This window comes from Molothrus aeneus, chromosome 8 (assembly GCF_037042795.1).
Source record: "Molothrus aeneus isolate 106 chromosome 8, BPBGC_Maene_1.0, whole genome shotgun sequence".
Lineage (NCBI taxonomy): Eukaryota > Metazoa > Chordata > Aves > Passeriformes > Icteridae > Molothrus > Molothrus aeneus.
The window spans coordinates 8,053,923-8,079,987 of record NC_089653.1 but is presented as its reverse complement, the minus strand read 5'-3'; the positions used below and the strand labels follow the sequence as shown (position 1 = coordinate 8,079,987).

At 44.9% G+C, this 26,065-nt stretch overlaps 1 protein-coding gene across 4 annotated transcripts in view; it reads right to left on the bottom strand.

Annotated features, from left to right (window-relative positions):
• Positions 1–26,065, bottom strand: part of PAX2 (paired box 2) — an 83,167-nt gene that overhangs the window by 21,661 nt on the left and 35,441 nt on the right. For all 4 annotated transcript variants that reach the window (XM_066554658.1, XM_066554655.1, XM_066554656.1 and 1 more), the window contains exons 5-7: positions 25,228–25,347; positions 3,594–3,769; positions 1,647–1,773 (exon numbers count right to left, since the gene is read on the bottom strand). In XM_066554658.1, coding sequence (XP_066410755.1) covers positions 1,647–1,773; positions 3,594–3,769; positions 25,228–25,347 — 423 coding nt within the window. The remainder of the gene's footprint in view (positions 1–1,646; positions 1,774–3,593; positions 3,770–25,227; positions 25,348–26,065) is intronic.

Genomic DNA, 26,065 nt, shown 5'->3' with positions numbered 1-26,065 from the left:
ACCTTTACATTTAGCTGTGGGGATTTGCCTTGCTCTCCTACTGGCTTTGCCCCTCAAAGACCAGAAGATATTTCCTGTAAGAGATGAGAATCTGCTAAACAGTAGATGAACGACAGCTGAGTTTTGCAAATACAAAGAAAGGTAGAACACTTTTGCCAAAGCTAAGCCATTTTTTTTCTGGTTGGATAAGAGACTGCATGTCTACAAGGATTCTGAATCAAGCCTGATAGCTGTAAAAGCCATGAAAAAGGTCTGGGATGTCATACTTTCTAGACATTTCCTGAATAATATAGTTAACCTCCCATATTCTCCATGAGATTTTGCAGACACGCTGGATGTCCTCTGTGTTTGAGTTAACTGTTACTGATCCTGCCTGGTCCCAAAGTTCTTGGTAGCCAAAAGTTGCATACAACAATATGCCTTTGCTCAACGTTTGCTGAACAAGCAATGACTGCCTGCCTCAGCCATGAGCTGCCCTGACATCAGGAGCTATTAGCTGGGGTTTCTGCAAGAAAAAATTGAGATACATACTCAAATGCTCTTGATTCTGTGCCATCAGAGGACAACTTTTTGGTCAAGGGACAAGAAGCTTCTTCCCTTACTAACAGGACTTAGACCTTTGTCATGAGTTGTTTCTCAACTTCTGCCACAAGGTTTCTAGAGGGGCTACAAAAGTTGTCAAGAAAGGGGAATATTCCAAACAGGGGCAAGTCACTTGAGCCTTGCAGCCACTTTAATTACCCAGGAGGAGATGTGCAAGTGTGGTAGCTGTAAAAGGAAAAGGAGAGGCAGCCACCAATGGCAACCAAGGCCTCAAGAAGAAGGGCTGTGACACCAGAATATTTCCTTACGGCTCTAGACACACGCAGGACAGGCAGCCTACACCAGTATCAGGACAGTGTGGGAGTGACCTGTGGCCTCAGGCCAAACTGTACCACTCAGGTTCTGCATGTGCTACCAGCAAAAAGGAAGTTTCAGTGAAGCATCTGCTACAGAGGTTGCCTCCTATTTCTCTGCATCCTGATTTGTCTGCTTTCATGTGCTTGCTCACAGTTTCTACTCTCCCAGACACACTTGAGTTTAAGGTGCCCACACATGAGGAAAGGCTGTGAACAAATATTTTGCCAGCTTTCCTAAGAGACTCATGAACTTAAGGAGGAGGAAGTTGAGCAGTTGCAGTTCAGCAGATCTCAGTTTTTAATTTGCAAATGCCCCTTCCAAATGCCAGGGCTGAATAAAACTTAAACTATTATTTCTCCAAAAGAAAACCAAGTGGAGATCTTAGGTAAGCCATGACCCCTTTGTTCTCAGATACAAAGGAAAAAAATCACAGTGCATATTTGGACATATTTGTTCTCCACCAACATCCCAACCTTAAGCCCCATCTGGGCACACAAGTTTGTGATTCATGTCTGGGTTTGCCTATCGTTGAGTCACACCGGGACACATCTAAATGTACCCAAAACTGCCAACACTCTGAATTATAAACTTATAAACTTATCCACCCTTATGTTCTCCACAGTCTTTTTGTCTCTTTCCTTGTTTGCCACAGAGGGGTATCTTGCATTAGCAGAAAAAGCAGAAGCTAATGGTGATGAGGGAAATAAATAAAAAGCTTGATTCTGCTGTTTGGTCAGGCAGCTTACCGGTCACCACAGGGTACGTCTGGGGTCCTGACACATTTGTCCCCAGGTCTGGGTTAGCAGAGGTGGATAGACTTGATTTGACTTCATCGAGACCAGGGGTCAGAGCTGGGAGGGAGTACTCATTACCCTGGGGAAGAGAGGAGAAAGACAGCTCGCTATTGATGTGATGGGAGAAAGGGAAGGGTGTACAGATGGGGGGGAGGAAGAGGAGAGATGCAAACCCTTGCACAGATGGAAGAGGAGGAGGAGGAGGAAATGGAGAAGATAAAGTGACAAGAAGGTTGAGGGGGATGAGGAGGGGGTATCCTAGGATGGACTATCCCACCTGCCTGCTTGATGCTGTGAAGGGGAAGAGAGGTGAGGGATCTGGCCTGTTATCTGTGGTATGGCTGAACCCTCATTTGATGCTGTGGGGATGGGGATGGCTGTCTGTGCCAGCTCACGGGAAAAGAAAGGGGAAATCCACATCCCCTCCTCTTGGCTGAGTGGAGATGGGAGGTGTTTGCCCTGGTGACAAGGACAGCTGGGGCATAGGACTACAATGACATGACTAGGACAGGCAGGCTGTAGGAAGCAGCCAGTGTTGGCGCACTGGCGCCAGGGTCTCTGCCTGGGTCGCCTGTCTCCCCTCCGCTGTTACCTCTGTCCTAGCTTTTTAAAAACAAAGAAGCCTCATCCCCTGCCTCTGTCACTCTGTGCATTGGGGTATGAAATTGGGGAGGGGGGAGCCACATGGCTAACAGAAGGGTGGGAGGGGGAGAGCCATTGAATCTGAAAGGGTGTCCTGTCCGAAAGGCTCTGGTAATTGCCTTTTTATTGTGGCAGCCTCCAGACCAGACGCGGGAGCTGGAGAAACCAGGAAGGCTACAAAACAGCAGGAAAAGTTGCTCTGATTAATATTACGTTAAATTAAAACTGATTTTCTGCTCTTTCTCCTCTGTTTTTTTCCATGCACTTCCCCAGCCCCCTCCCCACATCTTCCCCTCCTCCAGCAGGTTCCACGCGTGCTGCCCCCTCCCCGCCCCTGTCCCTGCTTGGCTAGGACTGCCTAGTCATTTCCAATTCCTTCTTGTATTGATCTTCCTGTAGAAATCAGTTTTGTAATTAGCTGCAAATTAGGCCTTCTACTGGGGGTGAGCCTGCCCCCTGATTTATCACCAGAGTAATTCGCTGTGATCGGAGAGAAATTAAAATGAACTCAATTAGGCTTTGGATTTGCTTTATGGGCCCTGCTCAGAGTTTCAGGGGGAAAAATGACTGTGCTGGTGCTTAATAGTCTAATGAAAGTAAATAAAGGTTATTCATTGTAATAAACCCAGGGACTCTGGGATGAAGGGAGTCCACAGCCAACCTCTCCTTCTCTTCCTTTGTTGGTTTATGGCTTGGGGCGGTTTAAAAAGACTTTTGATTTTCATTTTATTAAGACAAACAGCTTTTGGGATAAAAGGCTGGGAGAGTGGGGGAGTAAAGAAAAGGTGGCAGAGCTGCAGAAGTGTGGAAAACTATGTTGGAGATAGGAGCTGAGTGTCAGCTTTGGGCCATGAAGGAAAATTATCCATTTAAACCCAACCCTGTGGCTTGCTGGTCACCAGTGTGATCTCAGGGTGCAGAAGTTTCTATGCAGTGCTGTCTGCCAGTGAACATAGATGGGGGGTAGGCATGTTCATGGCAAGCTACAGACAGGTCTGTGTGCAGAGGGAAAAGTGGTCATGGGGACATAGGGAGAGCACAGTGTGCACATTTATGGCAAGTTTACCAGAGGAGATAAAGCTTGTGTATAAGCACAGTGATACAGTTATGAATAGACAGGGCTATAAAAGGTATGTGCAATAACAGGTCAGCATCATAACAAGGGACAGAGAGGAGGAGAGGGATTTTGGTGAGGGAATCTCCCTGCCATCATCCTCACAGTGCCTGTGGGTTCCCATTACCAGGCCAGGCCCTCACCTGCTCAGATTTGATGTGCTCTGATGTTTGAAAGACGTCAGGGTAAGAAGGACGCTCAAAAACTCGATCTAAAGCTTCCAGCTGCTGCTGGGTGAAAGTGTCGCCACGAAGGTGCTTCCGCAAACTGTCCACGCTGCTCTGGGAATCTCCATTGGGAACTGAGCCCTCGGATACATCTGCAGGGCACAGACAGAGAAAACAGGGAGTTAGCACCACCCTGGCTTGGATTGGTAATGGATGCAGGACAAGGACAGAGCAGGAAAGAGGGAGGCTCTGTGCCTCCACCCAGGTAGCTGTGCCACTCCTGAGGGAAGAGGAGCTACAGGGGTCCAAAAGGAGCCCCCTTCTCTCTGATGGAATGGCCAGGCTGCTCCACTGGGTTCTGTGGGATTCTCCTGCCCAGGATGAGTGAGGCTGTGGAGAATGGCGCTTAGCTCAGAGATGAGTTTCGGTTCCGCTGATTTTCAGTGTTAAAAATTGCCAAATCTCCACTGCCGAGCATAAAATGGGAGCAAAGCACAGCGATTAGCATCGCTAGAAGACCACTGGAGAGGCAGTTCACAGAGAAACAAGAGTGCTGAGGATGGGCTGTAGTGGAGAGAACTGAGGGAGCCTGCAATGGGAAAAAGGCTCTCTTACAGTTTGGAGGGGAGACAGTCTCTGTTTTATCTCCCCAGTCCTATGAGCTGCTATCACTGTTCTAATTTCATCTGATCATATCATAGATAAACCTTTCATTCCCCTTAGATAACAGGGAAATCTGGTTTCTGACTCCATGTTTCACCAGAGACAAATCTCTCCCTGCGGGGCAGCTGTCCCATCCAACATATGTTGGTTTCTGTCCCATTCACCTATGTGTAGCTTGTGATTTATCATGACCCATATCTCTGTTATAAAACTCCCTCCAAAATGAGATGAATCTTTGTCTCTGCCAGTCTCCCTTCTTATCCAAAATGAATTATTGTATTACAAAACCTAGGTGGGAATTACAAAATTCCCACCTGCTCAGTGCGATTCAGCCTTTCTTGTATTACTTTGTTCTTACTAGGAATATAGCTGCCTTCTGGTAGAAGCTTCCCTGGAAGTGCATCTCTGTCCCTACAACAGCCCTCTGACACAGTCCAATCTCACAGCAGTGCCTCCTGCCATGCTCCAGGATGTCTCTCTTTCTGTTGTGCCATCCCATGTCTCTTACATCATCCCACTCATCCCCTCTGCTGTGGGTCCGTTATAAATGCCCTACCCCATCCAAGGTGATTTTTTTCCTGTGATAAACCATCTGATCACCTATCTGGGTTTGGTTTGGTTTTTTCCCTCTGTTATCCCCCAACTCAAATGAGGTGCATTTTTCTCTGTTATAACCCCTTTTTATCTAGAGTAAGTCTCCTGCTATTAGCATCTGTCATATCCAAGGTGAGTCTGTCTGTTATAACCTCCTGTCCCAGCTGAAGTGAATCTTCCTCTGTCATAATCCCTCATCTCATCTAAGGCAAGTCTTCTCATTATAATCTCCTCCAACTGTGCTGAGTATCTTTCTGCTGTCACATCTCAGCCTAACTTTGGCAATAATCTCTCCTTCATCCATGCTGATATACCTCCATACTCTCCATGCTGAATCCTTACCTACTGTGCTTCATCAGACACAAGTCTGCCTGTCTTATCACCCTGAGTAACCTAAGATCAGGTTCTCCCTCTTGTGCTGCAATTATCTTCCTGGTTTTTCACTAATATGCCTCATACTTAAGCCTTTCTTGGTGGCCTCCAGTCTGTGAATCTCAGAAATCTGCTGTCAGGAAATTGGTCCAGGGTTCTGTATAGACCTTTTCCTTCCCCCATGCAATCATGAGGTGCTCATGGACACATGATGCTCCCAGGAGCCTGGAGTGACATTCACTGTGCAGCATCCAGAACAATACCATTCTGCTGCTTCCTCTTTTAGCTCATGGATAGTGCCAAGATGGTATTTTCCTGGCACAGTTAATGCCCAACTGGTGGCCCAGAGTTATGACTGAGCCTGCTGCCTTCTGGCTATGAGATATATCCGTTTATAGGTGATTATACGATATGATATAATCAATAGTACATTATATACAGTAGCGTAGTACAGTACCACTCACAAGACCATAGAAAATATTACATATTGATTTGTCCCTGCCAGCAGCCTTCCCTCAAGCAGCCTCTTCTCTCTTTCTTTTCTACCCCAAGCCAGAGCAAGGCTGTTTACTGGCACTGATCCCTGCAGTTTTCTCCTCTCCCCAGGCTTATTTGCTCAAGAGAAAGTTAAAAATTTCCTGAAATCTGGAGTTCATGACAGATTTGACTAAGAAAACAAAGCAAGGATTAGGCTTGGTGGACTGCACACTGTGTGGGTCAGTACGGTTTTCATGTTTTATATGACACTGGGCTGTTTCTGCAGGTGCTGAATTTCAGGAGGACTAGAACTCTGGTCTTCCCTGCAGAAAGCTAGCACAGAACTCCTGGGTCCAGACTCAGGAAAAAAAAAATGTTTCTGTATCAGCCTCAACCTGTCTGCAGCCTGTGAAGCTGTTTGTCTTTGAGGATTTTTCCACGTGTCAGTCAGTGTGTATGATTGTACACACCATGACGCTAATACACATGGGTATTTTTGCAGTAGATAATTATTCTGTTATTCTTTAGATTCTGCATCACAGTACATACTTGACCAGGCATTTGTCTGTGGCTGCTGGTTTTGGCTATACCTGATTTTCAAGGTTGGCAGCCTTAAACTCCACATGGTGTTTGGTGTGAGTGGACTGATGCACAGTAAAACTTTCACTGATTGTCATTAAACTAGATTTTACCCTTAGTGAGTTGCCCTGAGTGGTTACACAGATTTGTGCACACATGCACAGGTATTTGCAATTCTGTCTGCCTTCAGAGCCCTGTGCACATGTGTCTCCTGCATGTGCACAGGCCATACCTTTGTGTGAAGAAGCTGAAATCACAGCTTTCCTGAGTCGCTGTAAGAGTCTCTTTTCCTTCATTTATTCAGGGGCCCTTCAGATCTTGACAAATCTGTCACTCTAAATTTGCGGGAGATTATGGTGCTCTCTGCCTAGCACGGAGAGAGGTGATATATGATATCTGCTGCCCCTATTGATTGCCTGATCTGGTGGCAGAGGGCTGGCGAAATGAACTTGAAATGAACATCATGCCTCAACTCATTGTGCGTATAATACACTACTTAATCCCACATTTTTGAGCCGCTATGGAATTCAATTGATCAATCATGTCCCTCTGATAGTACTGTTTTAGGGGTTATTGCTGCTCTGCTCACTGACCTTTCTATTTATTTATTTATTTATGTCAGAGTGTGTGCGTGTGCATGTGCACACATAAGCGTGTATGTGTATTTGGGAAACCCAGGACCAGCTGATGAGAGAGCATCTGTACAGTCTACAGGAAATGAAAGAGAAGGATGAAGGAAGGAGAAGGGTAAAGAATGGGGTTAAATAAGAAATAAGAATGATCAAAGCAAGCAAATGGATAGAGAGGGGTACAAAAGTTGTAAGGCAAAAGACAATGCTTTAGTTTAGGTTGAAATTCCTGGAGGGAAGAGGGATGAAGGAGGGGGATGGGCCACTCTGCCCTAGCCTATGCTTTAAAATCTGCAAAATCAGATTTTAGGAATCTCAAAGGAAACTTTCACAGAGGCCTGCAGGGTACCTCGATGCCGATCTTGTCTAAACAGCTTGCAGTAGGATTTGGCTTAGTCACAGTAGAATGCATGAATCCCAAACTTCACAGAGCAATTATATGAATTGTGCATATTTATTTTACTTTTGAAGCAGAGAAGGTTTCACAAAGGTGATCCTGAAAGACAGATTTGTATGTCTTGTGTTGCTAAAGCTGAGACATTCACAGTCACAGATCGTTTTATTTTCTTCAAAACCAAGTGATTGTAAGTCCCCTGTGTTTATCTTCTGGTGTCAAAACCTGCAGAGGATGTGTTTTCATTTTTTCCTTGAAACTACAAGGGTCAGACACTTATATCTGATTTTAGATCAAAATTGAATTCTCATCTAAGGGTATGACTCTGTAAGCTGGACTATCAGGAGAAGCTTCAAATAGTGTAATACACAAAGTATGAGAGCTGACAGCCATGTGGGTGTGAGCAAAGGTGGCAGAAAAGACCAGAGAGGACTTTGGAGAAGAGATGGAGTCCATCAGAGGGCTGAAGGTGCTTGTGAAGAAAGGGCCTATGGGGAAAATCTGATTTGGGAAAGTCTATCAGATCCCAGGAGGAATGGCACTGTGGTGGGCAACAGTCACTTCAGCTGATGAAGAACAGTGCTAAAAGCTTATAGGACAGGTACTTGCCAAGAAAGCAGATATTGGAAGGGGTCCTGTTCAAAGGAGTAAAGGAGGAGTTCAGCTGCAGGATGAGTCTGAGGATGCCACGTGGGTAACTGTGATAACTGTACCCAATAGGAAGCAGCATCATCACCTTTCCCACTTCCCTTTTAGTGGAAGGGAAACCTCTCTTTTAAATCATAAGAATCTTAACAAACTGCTTGAGAGGCAAACCATGGCATCAATCACCGTGTCCCTCACAAAGGCACACATTGCTGTCAGTGTGATCAGGCCTTGCACATGTGACAGGAAATATCTCTCCTCCAAGGGACAGCCAAGGGAGTACACACAGCAAATGTTTAGAGTAAACCCTCAACACAAGACACAGAAATGCTCCATGGGTGTTACAGAGCTATTCTGACAGATAACAAGGAAATGCTGTGCCAAAGAACAACAGAACAGCCTTGACTACATCTGACACAGGGAATATGCCCATTAAATAATTCCAAAACAAAGAGACATTCTCAGGTCTGGAAGCCACAAAAACACCAAAATGTACAAGTAGCGCAAAGTAGCATAATTCATTACTTCCCTGGTTACAAGTGACAGACAGAACTCTTGCTCAGGGTGGGACAAGACCACCTCAACAAATAACTCAGAAGTATTGTTGACATAGGGAGATTTTTATGGTACGGAAACATCTAGGAAGGTCATGAGAAGCTGTGCAGCTACCACACAAACATGGAGATACTGCTCTCTTTTAGGGAAGGGGCTGTTACTATCCCTATGACGTCTGCCTGCAGTGCCATGGGGCCCTGATCTCAGCTGGGCCCTTGCAGCTCTACCAATAAAAATCACAGTCATAACAAAAGCGAATGTGACTGGCATGAGAACTGCCAGCCAGGTGACACAGCAGAACCCATCTAATTGTCAAAGGCTCCGAGGGAAGCACAACTGTCTGGTGCAGTGGTGCTGAGCTGGCTGCTGCAATGCTGTTCCTCTGCACCAGCAAGGCGACCCTGTTGTCTCTTGCAGCCTGCCTGCACCATCCCTGCCGGGGTGCTCAACTCAGAGCAGCCCTCTCCCACGCCCTTAGCATTTGTGGATACATGTGCTGCCCCTTCCCAAATCACACTTTTGTGTTAAGACTGCTCTTTCCCTTTTTCCGATTTCTCTTCTCTTTTTTCCCCCTCTGATGTGTTCCCTTGTCCCCATGCAGCCTGGGCCTGTCAGGCAGCTTTCCTGTCCATCCCGGGGGGCCTTTCCCCACACTGCCAGTTGTTGCAGTTTCAAACTCAATTGTTCTCCTCGGTACTGAGGCAAATGGAGTCATTAATTACCTTCTATCGGCTGGGCCGAGTTCAGAATGCGATCGATAGCCAGTGCTTGTCATTCAGGGCAGCCAGCCTTGCGCAGGCCCTCGCGCTGCCTTCAGTGCAACACGAAGGACCCCAGCACCAGCAGAGCTGGCCTTCAAACCTGGGTCTCAAGCTCCCCCTGGGAATAGCACACATCCTGCATCTGTGTCTGAACTGACCCCTAACCAAGAGAGCGACCAAGGACAAGAACCTTGTCCTGAGGTAGTGGGTCACAAATTTTCAGATGGCCCGGATTGTCTGGTACTGATGTCCTGATCCACACAAGCTCATCCAGTCTAGCTGTCACAATGTTTCTAGAGACACTGTTTGCATCCTCAGTAATTATTGAACTAATACTGTACTCCCCCCAGTAAGGATAAGCGCAAGGACTGGCAGTCCTTACCTGGTGATCTTTTCGCCTTTCTTGCCCCACTAGTTAGAGGTTTGGAAAAGGAAGGCTGTAAATTTTGGGTTGCGTTTCCTTCCAGGAGAATTTTTGTGGTCTTTTAGATAGTGCGAAAGAAGATGTCATCATCTCTAGATGGGTCAGTTCTGTGTTTTAGCATGTAGTAGGGTTGCAAGAATTCTGAGTGCTTTGATTGTGGTAGCTGGTGGGGAGAAAGATGAACCTCAAATTCAGATGGGAAGGATCCTAAGTGAGTGCAGAATAGAGATGATGGAGCATGGAAGGGGCTGGCAAGATTCAGGAATGCACAGAGAAGGAATGTTATCAGAGATCTACGCTGTGATGGTGAAAGAAGATACAGAATAAGTTCAGGTTATGTACAGTATCCTGCAGAAATAGGGATAGTAGGGCATAAATACTGGAGGATTATCACCTCAAGGAAGACCATCAGCCTTCATGAACTCCACTCTTGTTCAGATTCCTGTGTCCATTTGCCTCAAGGGAATCCACAAACCTGAATTTCAGTATGATAATTGATAGTACTCTGCTGGTCCATGTGTCTCTGTAGTTTAAGTGTGTCAGCAACACATAGACTGTGTGTATTTCTTTCTTACATGCTCAGGCTTAAAGCAGAAAGGCTCAGAAACAACAGATTTTATGTTTTGAAATGAGGGTATAGCTCACATGAAGAATTGGTGAGTAAGGAAGGCTGCTCATGCAGGGAAGTGAGTGTGCCTGACTGAGGAAGAGTGAGATGTGTGCTGGTGCCTGACAGCAGTGCTTTTTACACAGGGGTTGTGTATGACTGAGAACCCTAGATGGAGCAGGGACGGGCAGTGCAGCTTGAATACAGGGCTTATATGAGCAAAAATGGCAGTGCTCAATGAGAATGTAAATGTAATGAATTGTGTGTGCAAATGTGTAATGAAGTGTGTGCCCAGATCAGTCTTGGATTATCATGGGAGCATGTAAAATGCATTTAAAGAAGCGAGTGTGTATATGCATATGAAAATCATATGTATTTACTACTGTATCTAAGTGTATGATTGCAAATTTGGACAAGAGCATCTGGGAAATGAAGTCTGTGTTGGATAGTAAAAATCAGCACATCCAGCCTTACTGAAAATGCCAGCAAAAGCCTTTCCAGGTGTTAGGATGCAAGCAGCTGTCTCAGATGTGTATACAACATGTACTACAGCATGTGTGAGTATGCAAGTTTAGCCTAGGTAGTAGTTTCCTAAGGGGTTTTAGCCTAGGTAGTAGTTTCCTAGGTCCAGTATCTCTTACTAGTGCTATTAGGTTTGACTGTCAGACAAACAGAAATGCAGCTGCCTCTAGAATCCAGTACACTGCTTTGTTTACATTGACAGACATGCATTCTGGCATTCTCATATAGTGAGCCAGATCCTCTGGTGAGTATAAAACTGTAAGTCTCTTGCATTCAGTAGTTATACTGATTTACACGTCCTAAAAGTTATCAGAACGGTTATGCTGATTTATGCTGTTGTGGTGTCCACAACAGTGCCTGTATTGCAGTGTCCTCGGGTACAGCTGCTGCTGCAGGGAGCTCTGAAGCTATGCTTTCTCTCTGCCAGAGAAAGTGATGCTGTCAGCATCATTGGTGTGGCTTAACTCTCTTCTCTCATCTTCCTAAGCATGTTTGTTGGGGAGCTACTTCTTGGCAGGATCCCCCTTGGTGAGCATATGAAAAAGGGGTGGCTTTTATTAGCTCCAAAGGAGAGAAGCAACACAAAAAATTACATCACATGCTGCCCTAACTATGCTTGTTTAGAGAAACTGCTTGCATTTATGAAGTCTTTGGTGCGGAAAGCAGGGTTGCAAATGACTGCATCAGAGCGACAGTAAAGGCCATTAATTTCCTGTTATGTTTTCCTGTGTTGGGGGCTTTATTAATTTAATTTTACACTGTCGAACAACAGCGAGCGCTGACACCGCCACACTTGGAGGGTTTTTTTTTTTCCTCAAGCAGTGCTTTGCCTGACATGGAAATCAACACTGCTATCAGGACTGCTAGACACAAAGCAGGGAGCCCACAGCTGGAGTGTCACCATCCAGTTCCACCTCCCAGTTTGTGGGAATCCCTGAGATTCCAGTGTAGAGCACTGAGAAGACACCAGCAAATAGACTCAGCAGATCTGGGTCAGACCATGGACAGTCTAGAAAATATGAATTCCCCTTTAGACTGCTTGGTTCCATCGGCGTGGTCCCCCACTAATATGTCTTCTTTCCTTCTGTTTCCCTCTAGACTTTCCCTTCCTTTCATTCCACCTATTTTCCCCTCATGTACACTTTTACCTTAACCTCATCAGTCAAAGGAGTCTGTACCTGCCCCTGAGCCAGATACTTGTGAATCATGTTATTGGAAGCTCTTCTGAGTCAGCACTGAACCAGTATTCAAGCAGAGTGTTTTTAGAGCTGCCATTTTTGACGTGCCATAAAACAAAGGCTCCAATCACTCAGAGTCATTAAAATTCCCATGGCATTTTTTGCAAGAGTGCAGACATTAACCTGGCTGTCCTGAACAAAATCCAGCCTGAGTGATTACCCACAGCATATCTTAATTCTCCTGTGGTTTCATTTGGACATGGCACAGCAAAATTTCACAGTTGATGCTCTGTATTGTTCAACATCTGCTATGGTCCACCTGAGAGTCAGCCACATTTCAGTAGAAAATGAGATCTTAAGAATGGGAAGGTTAATAAACAACATATGATACAGGATGGATAATTATGAAATGCCATGCAATAAAAGAGCTACAGGCTTGCAATAGGCAGCAATCTGCTTGAAACATCACCATGCAAAATATTTTTTTTGAATCCTCATTCCTATAGTAACTAAACCATTAGTAGAATAATTTGTCATCTTTCTGCATGAGGTCGCATGAAGGCCATTATAGGTTCACGAAGGAACCTATACTAATGTGATCTCTATAAAATGTATATTGCAATATGTTCCAAATTGTAAAAGGTAGTCTCCAAACAAGAGAAGGCCCAGCCATGGGCAGCAATCAGTTTCACAAACAAGTGAGGTCTCTGCAGAGAAGAACCACAAGTATCTTTGAGGATTAGCTAGTGGAGTATTGTTTTTTGTTTGCTGTGATTTAATAAAGTTGTCCCAAACTCTAGAACAGTTCTTATCTTCTTGGAAAGTCAGCCCTTCTGTTCAAGGCCTACCTCTTATCAGACTAGGTGCCGAAAGCCAAAGCAAAAGAGCATCAAGTCCTTTGGGAAACCAGGAATGGAAGTATACTTGTCCTTTATAACAGCCTTTTCTAGAGCATTTAAGAGAGGAGTAGAAGGCACTCAAGATCTGATGGACATTTCATAACAACAGTCACCTCATTAAGGTTTATGTCTAGAAATCTGTTCCAATGCAGATCCCCTACCTTAAAACCAGAATAGCTCCTCTGACCAAAAAAAAGGCAGGGCCAAAGAGAGAACGAAATCCTGACCTGATGCACATCCAAAAGGAAACCGTGATACCCATGACCTGGCTCCTGTTCTGGCTCTGTACTCATATGTGTTTTCCTGCAGCTGTTGACCTCTGTAGGAAGAGGCCTTTGTACCTTGAACCTATTGGGATGTAAGCACTAAGATGCTTGGGTGAATGAAAAAAAGTGAAAGGAAAATGTGAATCTAGGCATTATTTTTAGGCCTCTTAACACAACTCTGACATTTTAAAGGGGCTTAAGATGGGCATGAATTGCATTTGACCCCTATTTAAAGCATCCTTTATTTTATCTGATTGATTCTTGGAAAAATCATCTTCAAAGAGCTATGGATGGAGACAGACAGAAGACAGAACATGTCTGGTGTGTGTCAATAGATAGATACAAATATGTATCTGTAAATGCTTCTTTCCAGCCATCTACTACTAAGAGAGTTATCCCTCATATGCAGTATCCTAGAGCTTAGAATAGCCTCTGCAGGCCAATGCAAAGTGCTGTTTTATCAGCAGAGATAGCTGGAGTCCTGAAAGTCCTGAAAGCATCATAAAATGTTCACAAACTGCATTTTTTTCAAGCAAGGTCTGGTGACAAAATAAACACACTGGTTTTCCTTACTTTCTCCCCTCCAATCAAATTGCCTCCTTGCCCCTCATCTATCCAGTCAAGATTCTCATGGGCTAATTGCTTGGTGAGATCTTGTTGTTCCCCCGGGATCCAGTGAAACAAGGCTAGAGGATCTGATACTATCACTTAGGGAAGTAAAGAGCTTCTGCTTTCCTTCCAAACAGCAGGAGCAGCAGCTCTCATTTTGGGAGGAGGGGTTTCTGTGGCCCTGACTGAGAACAAGGTGCTTAGTGTTTTCCTTTATCACAAAAAACCACTCCTCTATAGAAATGATTTACATCTATGAACAGCAAGCGATGCTTAACGTTACACTGATGTAGACTTGGGAGTGCAGAGATAGACAAATTAGGAGCTAATTGGTGCACTGGGGACTGACTGTTGGGCCCCCTTGGCTGCTGGATGTGATCACGAATAGAAAGAAAAAAAGAAAGAAAGAAAGAAAGAAAGGGAGAGAGCAGGAGCCATCCTCCAGCCAATGCCTCTCTAAAGGTTGGGATTCCTGAGGCCGCTTCTGTCTAGTGCTGTCAAGGTCAGCAGGTTCAGGTTCACTGAACGGTCAGGATGGTTTGAATTACTGGCACTGCCTGCCGATTCCTCCGCTGATCGTGATCCGTCTTCCAGCACCAGCTGCGGGATGATGCTCCCCAGCCATGTGCTGTGCACGGTGTGGGGCACAGGGAATGTCAGAGAGGCAGATGCTCTTGTTAAAAGGATAAGTTTTTAGGAAGATTTAAGGACCCAAGGCAATGCTGAAGAAAGGCACATGCTCCAGCCACTGAGCATGTGGAGACTAGGTTTCCAGAAACAGCCATTCTGGTCCATTTTTCTTTTACCTGGATAACTGCACATTAGTATGTGCAAGTCTTTATTTAAACAACACTGCTTGGACATTTTCTCCCCAAACACATATAGCTCTGTGACCAGGCTAAAAGGCAGGGTAGCCAGCATGTTCCTACAAGGCAGTCTGCAGAGAGTGCCAGAAGGTGCTCAGAAAGCTGACTGCCAGTGTGTCCCGCAGCAGGTAGTCTTGGAGCCACTGAAGAGACCTCACCAGAGCAGGTGGGGAGAAGCCATGCCTGCAGAGGTATGAGTTTGCATAGCTAGGCTGGCAGTGTCACAGATGTGTGCCTGCAGTGGCACCAGGGTGTGGCTGGGTGCCTACGTGTGTGTGTGTGTGTGTGTGTGTGTGTGTGCGCGCGCCATCCAAGCAGCCACAGCAGCAGTAATAGCAGAAGTATATGAGAAAGAAAGTGGCAGGAAAGAGCAACAGGAGGATTTAGAAGACAACACAGTTGTGTAGAAGTAGTGTCTAGTGTTTGTCTTAGACAAGAACGTGTCCACAGGCATCCTTTACTTGCTTTCAATGGAGTTGCACTACAGAGAAATCTGGCCCTCTCAATCTGTAAGCTGAAGTGCTTACTCTTGCTTCTTATTCTGAGCTCTGTTGTGTTCCTCTGTGAGTCAGTCACTCGTGTGCAATAGCTATGGATACGCAGCTTTTGTACTCACACCTCTGTGTCTGCTTGCCACACGCATTTCTACACCTGTTGAAAACTCCATGTAGAGCTGAGAATGCAAGAGACTGCCCATATCTGGTGCCCATAAACAAGACCTCTTGCACAGCACCCTTGGTGCTCACCAAGACATGGAAGAGATCAGGGTTAATGTCATGATATCTGCTCCACAGAAGGGAAGCCCCCATCTCCTCTAAGCTTAGCCCAGCTATTCTAATGAGCTCTGTGTGTAGCCTGCTCTAGGAAGTATGTTGTGCCTACTGTCACCTCTCTTCAACTCCTCTCCCACTTCCCTCTTCCACTGCAGAGCAAGGGGCTATGGCAAGAAGGGTCAGAAACAGCGCCCAGTATCATGCTGGTTTACATTAATGAGATACACACAGTGTAATCCGGCAATGGAATCAGCTCTACAAAAGGAGGTAATAGCAGGCTGCCATGAGCAGAGCAGCTCAGGTAATTGGTTTATCTATCTAGAAGCAGTAGTAGCAATCTCTGCACAGACAGAGTAGCAGTAAAGTCTCTTCCTTAAGGCTATTTCCTTTGTCTTTTCAATTGCTTGCACATCCATGTGAGATAGAGAGAGAGAGAGAGAGAAAGAGCTAGAGAGAGAGAGAGGGAGAAATGTTAATTTGTGAATTAATGGCTTTTCTCTGCGGAATTGTAAATTCAAATGTCACCTCACAGGGTGACACTACTCTGGGCTGCTGAGGAAGCAATGATAAGATCCCCCCATCCCCATGCCGACATATACCCATGCCCCTCCCCTCCCTGAAGGATAGCTACGAAGTGGAACATGCTACTTTTAATTTGCAGTAACACCACAGCAGAGGGATGCAAGAATGACTGCTCTCCAACCCTCCCTTCCACAACAAGCTGGGCCACATCTTTTCCTCTCTACCTCCTTCCACCCCCTCTTCAACCCCTCCCATTTTAAACTGTGTCCAAGACAACACATTATCTCAACTCCCCCCACCCTGAACTAATCAAAGGATGAGCTAAGGGAGGGCTCTTTAGAATGGATGCCTCTGCAACCCTCTCCTCTCCTGCAATAATCAGGTGAATTAATGACCCTGAAGTTAAAGTGAGCGCTGATACTCAGGCGTTGTGCAGCGTAGGGGAGAAAGCCTTCATTGTTTTCGAGCAGGAGGCGGGCAGCAGCAAGGGAGATTCATGGATGGAGATTGAATATGCAATTTTCTTTCACCTTGCCAAGAGCTGCCCCTGGGCTGCGCCTGGCCTAAATTTTTTTTTCCTCTTGCCATCTCTGCCTTATCCGGCCCTCCCACCTCCCTTCCATTCTTTCCAGAAAATTACCTTCAAAATTGATTTCCACTTTTACAAACAAATATAATGGGAACATGATGGGGGAAAAAAATCTTGGGCTGTGATGAATTAGGGCTGTCAGGTGCTTCCAAGTCTCCTTTGTTTTTGTTTTACTGCCTGTTAGGTTCTTTGTTTTTCCACCAACTGGGAATAATGCCCCTGCCCACAGTCCCCATGGTCCATGGCTACCTTCACAGGATATGGCCACCACCTGATGTCATCACTGTGTTATCCCTGTTCTCCATCACTGTGAACAAACAGCCACTGCTAACAGGCTGTCCTGGCCCTTCACACCAGGACACAACTGATCCTGTGGAGACGCTGCATGTCCCAAACTACTGGTGATCTGGGTCCTACAGCTCCGGTACAGATCTGTTGATTTGCCTCTGATCTTCTTCACCCTCCTCCTCCTGTTTTCCCTTGCCTTATTCAGCTGATGGACAGATCCCAGCGCTCCCTGTTCTGACAGATCAGCCTGGGTCATTGGCATGTCACCATGACCCATGTTTTGTGTCAGTGCCATGTCACCTTTATTCCATGGTAGTATTGCCCTTATGTCTCATTGCTATGTCACTTGACCCCAAACCAGTGTCTCTCACTTGTCATGGCATCCTCATCCACTGTTATACCAACAACCCTCTAAAATACCATTTGCCTGCACATTGCCAGCTATTTCTGGTTCCTTTTGCAGTTGATTCTGTCACCCACTGCGCATTAACCTGGGAACCTCATGGGTTCAGACACCATGCTCCTCTGACTCTCATACTCTTTGCATCCATGACAACTTATAACAGCCACCTCCATGATTGCAGGCAGACCCAATGTAAGACTCATCTAAAGTGAACAAGAAGATCCAGAGAACCAGGCATCTAGCAAAACTGGGGAGCAGCCTTTGCACAGGTAGAATCATTGAGGAGGCAGAGACACTAGGAGGAGTTGTAGCTGCCTGACTCTTGTTGACATGTTAGCTGCAACAACCACTCCCAAGAATGAGTCAAAAAGTGGAAAAATATCTAACCACGAACTAATTACCCATAATAAGCAGTCATAAAAGCACACACTTATGGTACTCACACAAATAAATGTAAAGAAAAGCTCTATGCATAAGTAGTGTCCACAAAACATAGCAAATTAACATTAAAGACACAAGAATGCAAACTGAGACACACAGAGGTACTAATGTAGGTGCATGTCAATTAAATGTAATTTCTGAATAAACAAATAACTTACAAAAGTGTATGTACACTAACTAAATGAGAACCTGTAACTCAAAGTAATTTCCTTAAATTAACATGTACAGAATCAAATAATGTAAACAAATACAGAATATTTACATAAATAAACAGCCTTTATACAGGCAAGAACAACCAATATGTGTATATATAAATATATATATAACATACACACAAATATATAACCTCAATGCAAATACACATCTGTACAAACTATGTACAGAAGTGCACAGCACTAGCAGGCTACATATTCGTATCCAGCAACCACAAAGATACATTGATACTCCAAGGATGTAACAACACATACACTCAGAATATACATACAAATATACAACATTCACATATAGTCTCAAAATGTGAATACAAATACCTCGCATTCATAAAAATACATAGCACTAATACTGAGCCATACATGCCCAGATATCCATATGATCCACAGTATCCATCCTCCTACTAGGCAATATTATACACAGCTTAACATACACATTTTCTAGGTCTCCATAGGCATGCACAAAAATACGGGTCCAACCTGCCACTCACCCCAGTACACAGGCACAGATAAGTAGAGACCAGTGATCCTAACACAGAAATACAAAAACCAAACAGGCGTGCTTTCCTAGAGATACAAATACACAATCAGAGACGCACACAAATACAACTACAGCCAGACCAGCTTGTCTTCAGAGAATAGCAGCCCCTGCCAAACTAAGCAGCACTATAAGCTCTGGAAGCAGGGCATTCTGTCCAAACTGCTTTCTGTGATGTAAGCTGTTAACTCTCCCTTACCTGACTTCTTTCTGAGCAATGTGTACTCCCCAAAATCCCAGCGTGTGTGCAGACACCTCACACAAACACATGTATCCTGTTTCTCCTGCTTACAGACTGACCTCCAGATTCCTGGTGCAGCAGCCCACATTTCTGTCAGTGCTGTGCTGCTTATTCACTGTCTTCTGCTTCATCCAGTTTCCCCCTCCTCTGTTTTCCTATACACACTCTCCCTTTTCTGACATCCTCCTGCAGTTTATTTATAGAGGTGCAGGATGAGTAGCAGGTGCTTTTCTTATGTCCTTCCAGGGGTCTCACTAGCCAAAGACCTCCAGGAGGGAGAAGTGGGTGATCACTTGGAATAAACTCCCTCTTCAATTTATATTTTCATCTAGAATCGCAGGGAGTGTTACCTAGACTTGTGTGTATGAACACAGTGAGCCTGGTCCCCTGTGACTGCTCCTGTTTGCAGAGATACACCATTTCTGCAAGCTGCCAGCCACTGGAAACTCACCCATGCTGCATAAAACAGCAGTCCCAGAGAAAGTAAGAGAAAAACATTGTGAGAGTTTGAAAGACTCCAGAATCTGCTCAGCCCATCTGCACATCCATAAACTGCTGTGTATACACCCCACAACTCTGTGTGATGGTTGGAACATAGGGTTAGCACCTGAGGCAATATAACTCCATGTGTCTCCGGTGTCATTAAGACTATTGCTGACCTGCAATAAAGCAGCCATATAGAATAACACAAACAAGTCAGCTGTGGTGACAAAAAATCACACTGTGAAACAATTCAGGCTCGCCACAGACAGTAGCGCTGTTCCATCATCACCTACAGGGGTCCAAACAGACCCTGTTGTCTTCAACAAATCTTAGGGTTTGAGGAGAACAGAAATATACCTACTATGCCCAGAAATGAACATACATCAGGCCATGACACAGTCAAGTGGAATGACTCACTCATATTCTTAGCAAACATATGCAGGCAGCATAGAAAAATGAATGAATGCATTTCCCCACAGGACAGCACTGGGCTAGACCTCTGCTCTGGTACAACTCCAGCATAAGCAAAGCATCACCATACTGCAGATGACAGCATAAGCACACTGTATGTTCTGAAATGACCCCAGCATGCTGTGGAACACTAATATCACATTTCATGAAAACACACCATTCTGAACATGGTCCTGCAGTGACGTAGCTGTATTGACCTCACTGTTATGGCCAGTCTGTTTTCAACCAACACATTATATCAACTGCAGTAACAACTCTATGAATTGCAGTGACAGCACAGTAGAAACTGCACCAGTGAACCAACAATTACCATGTTGAAACACCCTTACTGTATGCCGTGATGCAAACATACCACAAAAAGCAATTCACAGCTGCTCCTGTGAAGAGTGTAATGGCCTTGAGTGCAATGGGGCAGCAGACCAAGTAGTGATACAGTTAATCTCATCATTAGCATCACAAACCCACAACCTATAGTGATAGTTACAATAGGATAACCACAACCAAACTGCCTGCAAACACATACTGTGTGCCACTGACAATGACACAGTCATCTGAAATGTCATAGCTATGTCTCTCACACAGAATTATCCCTGCTACTCTGAACAACACAAATGGGATCATACTTGCAGTGGCGTACTCAGCTGCTGTATATCTGATCAAAAACTTAGACACATTACACACCTCTGCTCTGTGTTACTTTCCACTTGAAGAAAATTTTGAACCCAAGTCTTTAAAACAGTTTATGTCCTGGGGCAGTATTTTAAAAAAACAACTTTCAGTAGTGGAATTGTCACAGATGTCCCTGCCTCACACTTCATCAGGAGGCATTTTTGCTTTTCCAATATGAAAATCAGATGACATCAAGGTAGGAAAAGTCCCAAGCTAAACACTGTCAAGACCCTGCTCTGCACTCAGAGTCCTTCCATTTGGAGTGAGGAAAGAGAAAACCACCTGTAATAAAAGCACTGATTTTCAGTAGAGGGTCTTGTGGCAATAACAGTCAGAAAATTACATGAGCAGCAGCAGCAAAGAGAAGGGCAGTGATGCTGCCTATCCTATAGCTCCAGGATTAACAGTGCAGATACTCCTACAGATAGTGGGCAGCACCCTGTTCAGCACAGCCCAATTCCATTTGAGGAGTATTGGTGACCCATCTGCACTGATACAGTTAACACTTCTTGGAAAAGGCCACCAGATCTGTAGAAATCTTGGTGACACTTCATTGTCCCGCTGCACTGACACAGCCCTGCATTACTAGGCATCAATGCAACTCACTCTAATCATCAAAATGACAAGTGAAGGATGGGAAGGAGAGACTTCTGCCTTCTCAGGCTTTCTCCCCCATCTCTGTTGGGGATTCCTTCACTGCAAACACCGTAAGTATTATTGCCATTTACAGTAGTGATCACTCCGTCCCCTCCTCTCCCACAAACCTAGCGCTGATATTAGCAGTGATCACACTAACAAGCCTTTGGGTTTTATTACTACTGATACTAATAATACTGGACACATTATGTCTGCTCCCACCAATAACAGGCTGCAGATATGATCCCTGCTAATGTTGATAATACTGGGGGATATTATCTCTGCCATTGTCAGCACTGCAGATATTATTACCAGTAATGCTGTCAAATACTACAGATACTGTCAAGGACCAAGATTAATAATGCTGAGAATGTTACAGCACCAACCTCACTGGAAGTTGAATCCCAAATGAGAATTTAGGGTTAGACAGGAAGTCTGTTTGCAGCCTATTATGGAAAGAAAGGGCCATGTCTCATAAGAATGGTTTCGTAAAAATTGCTGAAGTTTCACCCAGCTGAAGATGCAGCGTTATGCTGGCAGCAGCTTGATATACTCTTTTCCTGTTATCTAATTACTTATCTATATCTATCTATCTATCTGTCTATCTATCTATCTATCTATCTATCTATCTATCTATCTATCTATCTTTCTATTTATCTGTCTTTCGCTTTCTCTGCATTTCTCCTTTTTTTCTCCTTGTACCATGCTCAAGACTACAATATGAGTGATACTAAGTTTTTGTTAGTGCCTCTGGGTCACCCCAGTTCTCATTCTTTTAGCTGTCAATTAAGGGATTATGAAAAAGCAGAAATAGTTGCATATTCTTCCCCTTTGTCCTTCTGGATATTGTACTGCTGCTTCTTAGTCTGGCAATGACCCTGCTGAACATGGTTGGCCTGCCAACACAGAGTACTGCAACACTCAAACCATAAAGAATTCATGTTTTCTGATGCAACTTGATAGTGTAAGACCCTCACTGGTCTTGAGAAAGTCATCACATGCTGCAGGGTGACCTCTGCCTTTGGAAGATGGTGGGTGTAAGTGAGGGTGGGTGTAAGGTCAGAGGGAAGTTACAGCTCCACTGGCAATGCCCACAGTGCTACACAAATGTTTAGTTGAGCATTTTAGTCAAATTATTTTCAAAATCGCAGGAGACCAACTCTATCACAAAAGTCAGAAATTTTGCAATCACTGGTTATAAACTGAAACTAAAGTGTAATTTGGTCTTAACAAGGCAAATCCTGACCATCCGTTCTTGGCATTCACCTGAGGAAGACATACTGAGTTTTGAGGAAAGACTCGTGGCCAACAGTTCCTTGTGACTAGTAGACACTCAGAGCTGCTTCCCAGCTAGCTCTCTCTCAATGTCATACATCACCCAGGCCACCCCTGCACTTGCAACCAGTGTATTTGGTAGGTTGGGATTCCCACTCTTTCCTCTAACTCCCTGTGGGGGACACACCTGGCTGTCAGCGTCCATCTCTGAGCCCACCTCATGCATCCGTCTGGCTCCTTCTGTCCAATCGGGAGTTCTCCTACATCATCTTGACACATAATTATCTCTCTTCTTCTTAATCATCTATGCTACTGTCTAATGTAGACACCAGCTGCAGCAAGGAGGACCTGGGGGAGGGGGTGTGCTCACATAGAAGCTTCTCTGTCTTTCTCCTACCCTGTTCCCCCCAGCCATCACAGAGGTTGCTAACAAGGTTTTCAGAACTGGTGATTCAGGAACAGTTTGGTACTTCCCCTTTCTGCTGAACTGCATTCCTCACAGAGGAATCCTTGCAGCAGAGCTGGTCCAACAGAGCGGAAAGAAAGAGAGAGCAGTGCTGCTTCTTCTGCCTCCTTTAGGGAAGAACCACTCCCTAAATGCTTGGAAAGTAGATGTGCAAAGCTCACAAGGGCTTTTCAATGTGAGAATAAAACCTGAAGTTAAGAAAGAAACTGCAAAAAAGTGTTCAGAAGCTCTGGGAAATACTGAGAAGGTGTATGCATCCAGCATGAATATGAAAGAAATACTCATGTTGTATCTCTTGACAAACTTTTCCTACTCCCCATCTCAACTAGAAACAATCAGAATGTTCAGAGCTACAGAGGAGACTGCCCAGGAATGAGTGAAGATCACTGGCTTTGCAAAACTTCCCCTTGCACCCTTCTAACCTTAGGACTCAGCCCCACAAAGGGACAATATATTTCATAATTTCTGAAGGCCAGTGTGAGCCCAGATAACGCAACTCATGGTTAGAGATGTTGAGCAGCTAGCTGGAGGTCCCACGTGAGCTTTCTCTGGATCAGGAGCACGTGTCCCTGCAGCGGATATCTGGGATGGCAGGAATAAGGCTGTTATCTAAGGCAGTTGCAACCATATAATGTAACTGCCACGTAAAACTCTGAGAGCTAAAGACAAACAACATCTGCAGGATTGTCTGGTTGGAACCTTTTTGATTCCTAGTGGGATATTTGGGCACTTGGCCAACAGCAAGGAGCTGCATAGTGTCACTTGCCTAAATCAAATCTGGAATGAATTAAGGACAGACACAAAGAATAGTTCTTACTATCAATATATCATTGTGAAGTGTCACAGTCTTAGATGGCTGCTGTGTTGTTTCTGTGTTTAATTGTACTGTTCCAAAGAAAGCTCAGGTTCTGAGGCTGGAAGTGACTGAGAGGCTGCATCTAAAGTGGGATAATCTTTCCAGGTATAACCTGCATAGTAGCTAAAGCCAGATTGAAGAGTTTAATTTCTAATGAGATGTGGAGGCACCATGTTGAGAGATGGTGATCACCACATTGGACTGTATGAGAACAGAGGTTCACAAAACCCTCAAATAACTGCCAGGAGATCTGCACCACTGTTAAAGAAATGTGTCATTCAGTTTGAAATGTCACTATTTCCTGTGTATGTAATGATGGCAAATGCTGGAAAGGTTTGCAATACTTGTCTCTTATTCCTGACATTTTTTGACTTTGAGGCATTGACTCAGTCTTTCCATTGCTGCACTTTTTTCTTAGCTGGGCCCTACTGCCATCTAGCTGGGAAATGGATCTTCCTCTGGGGCCCCGATCCAATTTCCAATGACATCAGCAAAAAATCTTCCCATTTGCTTTAACAGAAGCTGAAATGGGTTCTTGCATCTAGTTTTACTTTGTATAAGGGAGGAAGGAAACATGATGACTGCCTGTTGTTCTTAGGATCACTGTGTTTGTTTGGATCAAAAACTTACAGATGTGAACCTCACCAGAACCAATACTGAGAAAATTACTAGCAAAACCTCAAAATGCAGCATCTGTCTCAGGAGAGCTTTTTCTTCTCACCACATATCACAGAGACCTCTCATGTTCTCTTGCACTGCACAGCATTGGGATTACAGCACACACAGCACCCTGAGCCACCTATCCTAAGAGGTCTTTCCATGCAACAAGCAACACAACATACTGAAGTCAGAACTGAACCCAACAAACTGGTCAGTCAATATTCTTTAAAAAGTTCACCTCCTGGCCCTCAGGTTTAGAACTAATCAAATTTAAAAAGACAGACTTAAGGAAAAGTGTTTGAAAGCCACCATAAGAGCACCAAGGCCTTACTCACCCCTCCTGACTCAGTCTATTTAGACCTGAGGCTCCAGCTTTTGATTAATTTCAGGATCTTTGCCCTGAATACTTCACAGCAAGTAGGATGCAAAAGAAGAGAGCTTAATACTGTTTCATTATAGCCTTATTGAAAGGCTTAGAAACAACCTTAGGATCACAATACTCAGAAGACCTCCTGTTCTGCTTTCAGACTGTTGCAAGCATGACAGTTCTGCTGTGGTAGATGCTACTCATTGAAAACTGGGCCCTTGTGATCACCAGCTAATGTAGCTCGTAGCACATCACAGGGCAGGGACTTGTTTGCAAGTGGAATGAAAGACAACTCCCACATTGCTGGTGCTTCTCCAAGATGGCATTTAGTTTGAAATCAAGTGAGTCAGGGAAACCATGTTTACCCACAGTTCAAAGTCCGGGCACCTGCTGGCTCCTTGGGAGCTCAGTTCCAGCCGTTTCCAGCAGTGAATGAACTTGGGATCAGCTCCAGCAATGGAGACGGCTCTCTGCCTGCTGAGCAGATGTCTGGAGATGCAGCCTGTCATGAAAGGCCTCGGAAGAAGAGCATTCCAAGCCAGCAGGGCAGTGGCGGGGAACTGGTCTCTGTTGCTAAAACTGATCTAGCCCCTGGAGCAGCTGCAAACCTTGGCCTGAAATTGGAACCTGTACATGGGGACAAAGAATATAAAAGGGAGGATGAGCTTCTCCCCTCCCCCTACCTTCATCACGTTTCCTCTTCTCGCCATTCGACCGAGGAATCCCCAGGATCCCGTTAATGGAGTAAGAGCCCACTGGATCATTGGAGGCACTGGAGACAGGAGGGGATGCTGTGCTGGGCACTGGACGAAAGGAAAAGGGAGAAAGGGCCATCAGGAGAGCAGCACAGCACTCAGGGATCCCCAGCTGAAAGCTATGCATGCCACCAGTCTAACAGGAAAGCCTGGGCACTAAGCAGATTCCTGGTCCTTCAGGCTGAAGGACTTACTCTACTGTATCCCAGCAAAGCTGCATCCCAGCTTTGCTTGTCCACTGCTATACTGTAGCTTCACAGCCTTCCAATACAGGGCCATTGATAACAAGTAAGTGTATTCCATCAAGAAGCTAAATGTTGTTACATCCCAGTTCAGAGCAGGCTTTCAAGGTAATCCAGTGAAATGCTGCATAGGCCACATTCTCTAGTGACTTCCTAGTCCATCCATATTTTACCAGATAATTTCTTCTCAGTATTTTTTCACCAGGAGTGCACATGCTCTGTCTTAGGCAGACTAGCCTCTTACATGCCCACCTGAAACACTTAGTGAAAAAATTACCTTCTTAGCATAGGTTAGAAGCACTTCAGTGCTAGCCTATTAAATTCATTTCCCTACTGGAATGACTGGGTGATACATACTACCACCCAGATTAATGAAAATCTAGTGCCTTCCTTTTGTACTGACCAATATCAATAGGCAGAATGCTCTGGCCACCTGGCTGTCCGAGATTGCTCATGAATTTTCAATATATCAAAAGTGACAAGTAATCCAAATTAGAAATGATCCCTTCATGATAATCAGGCTT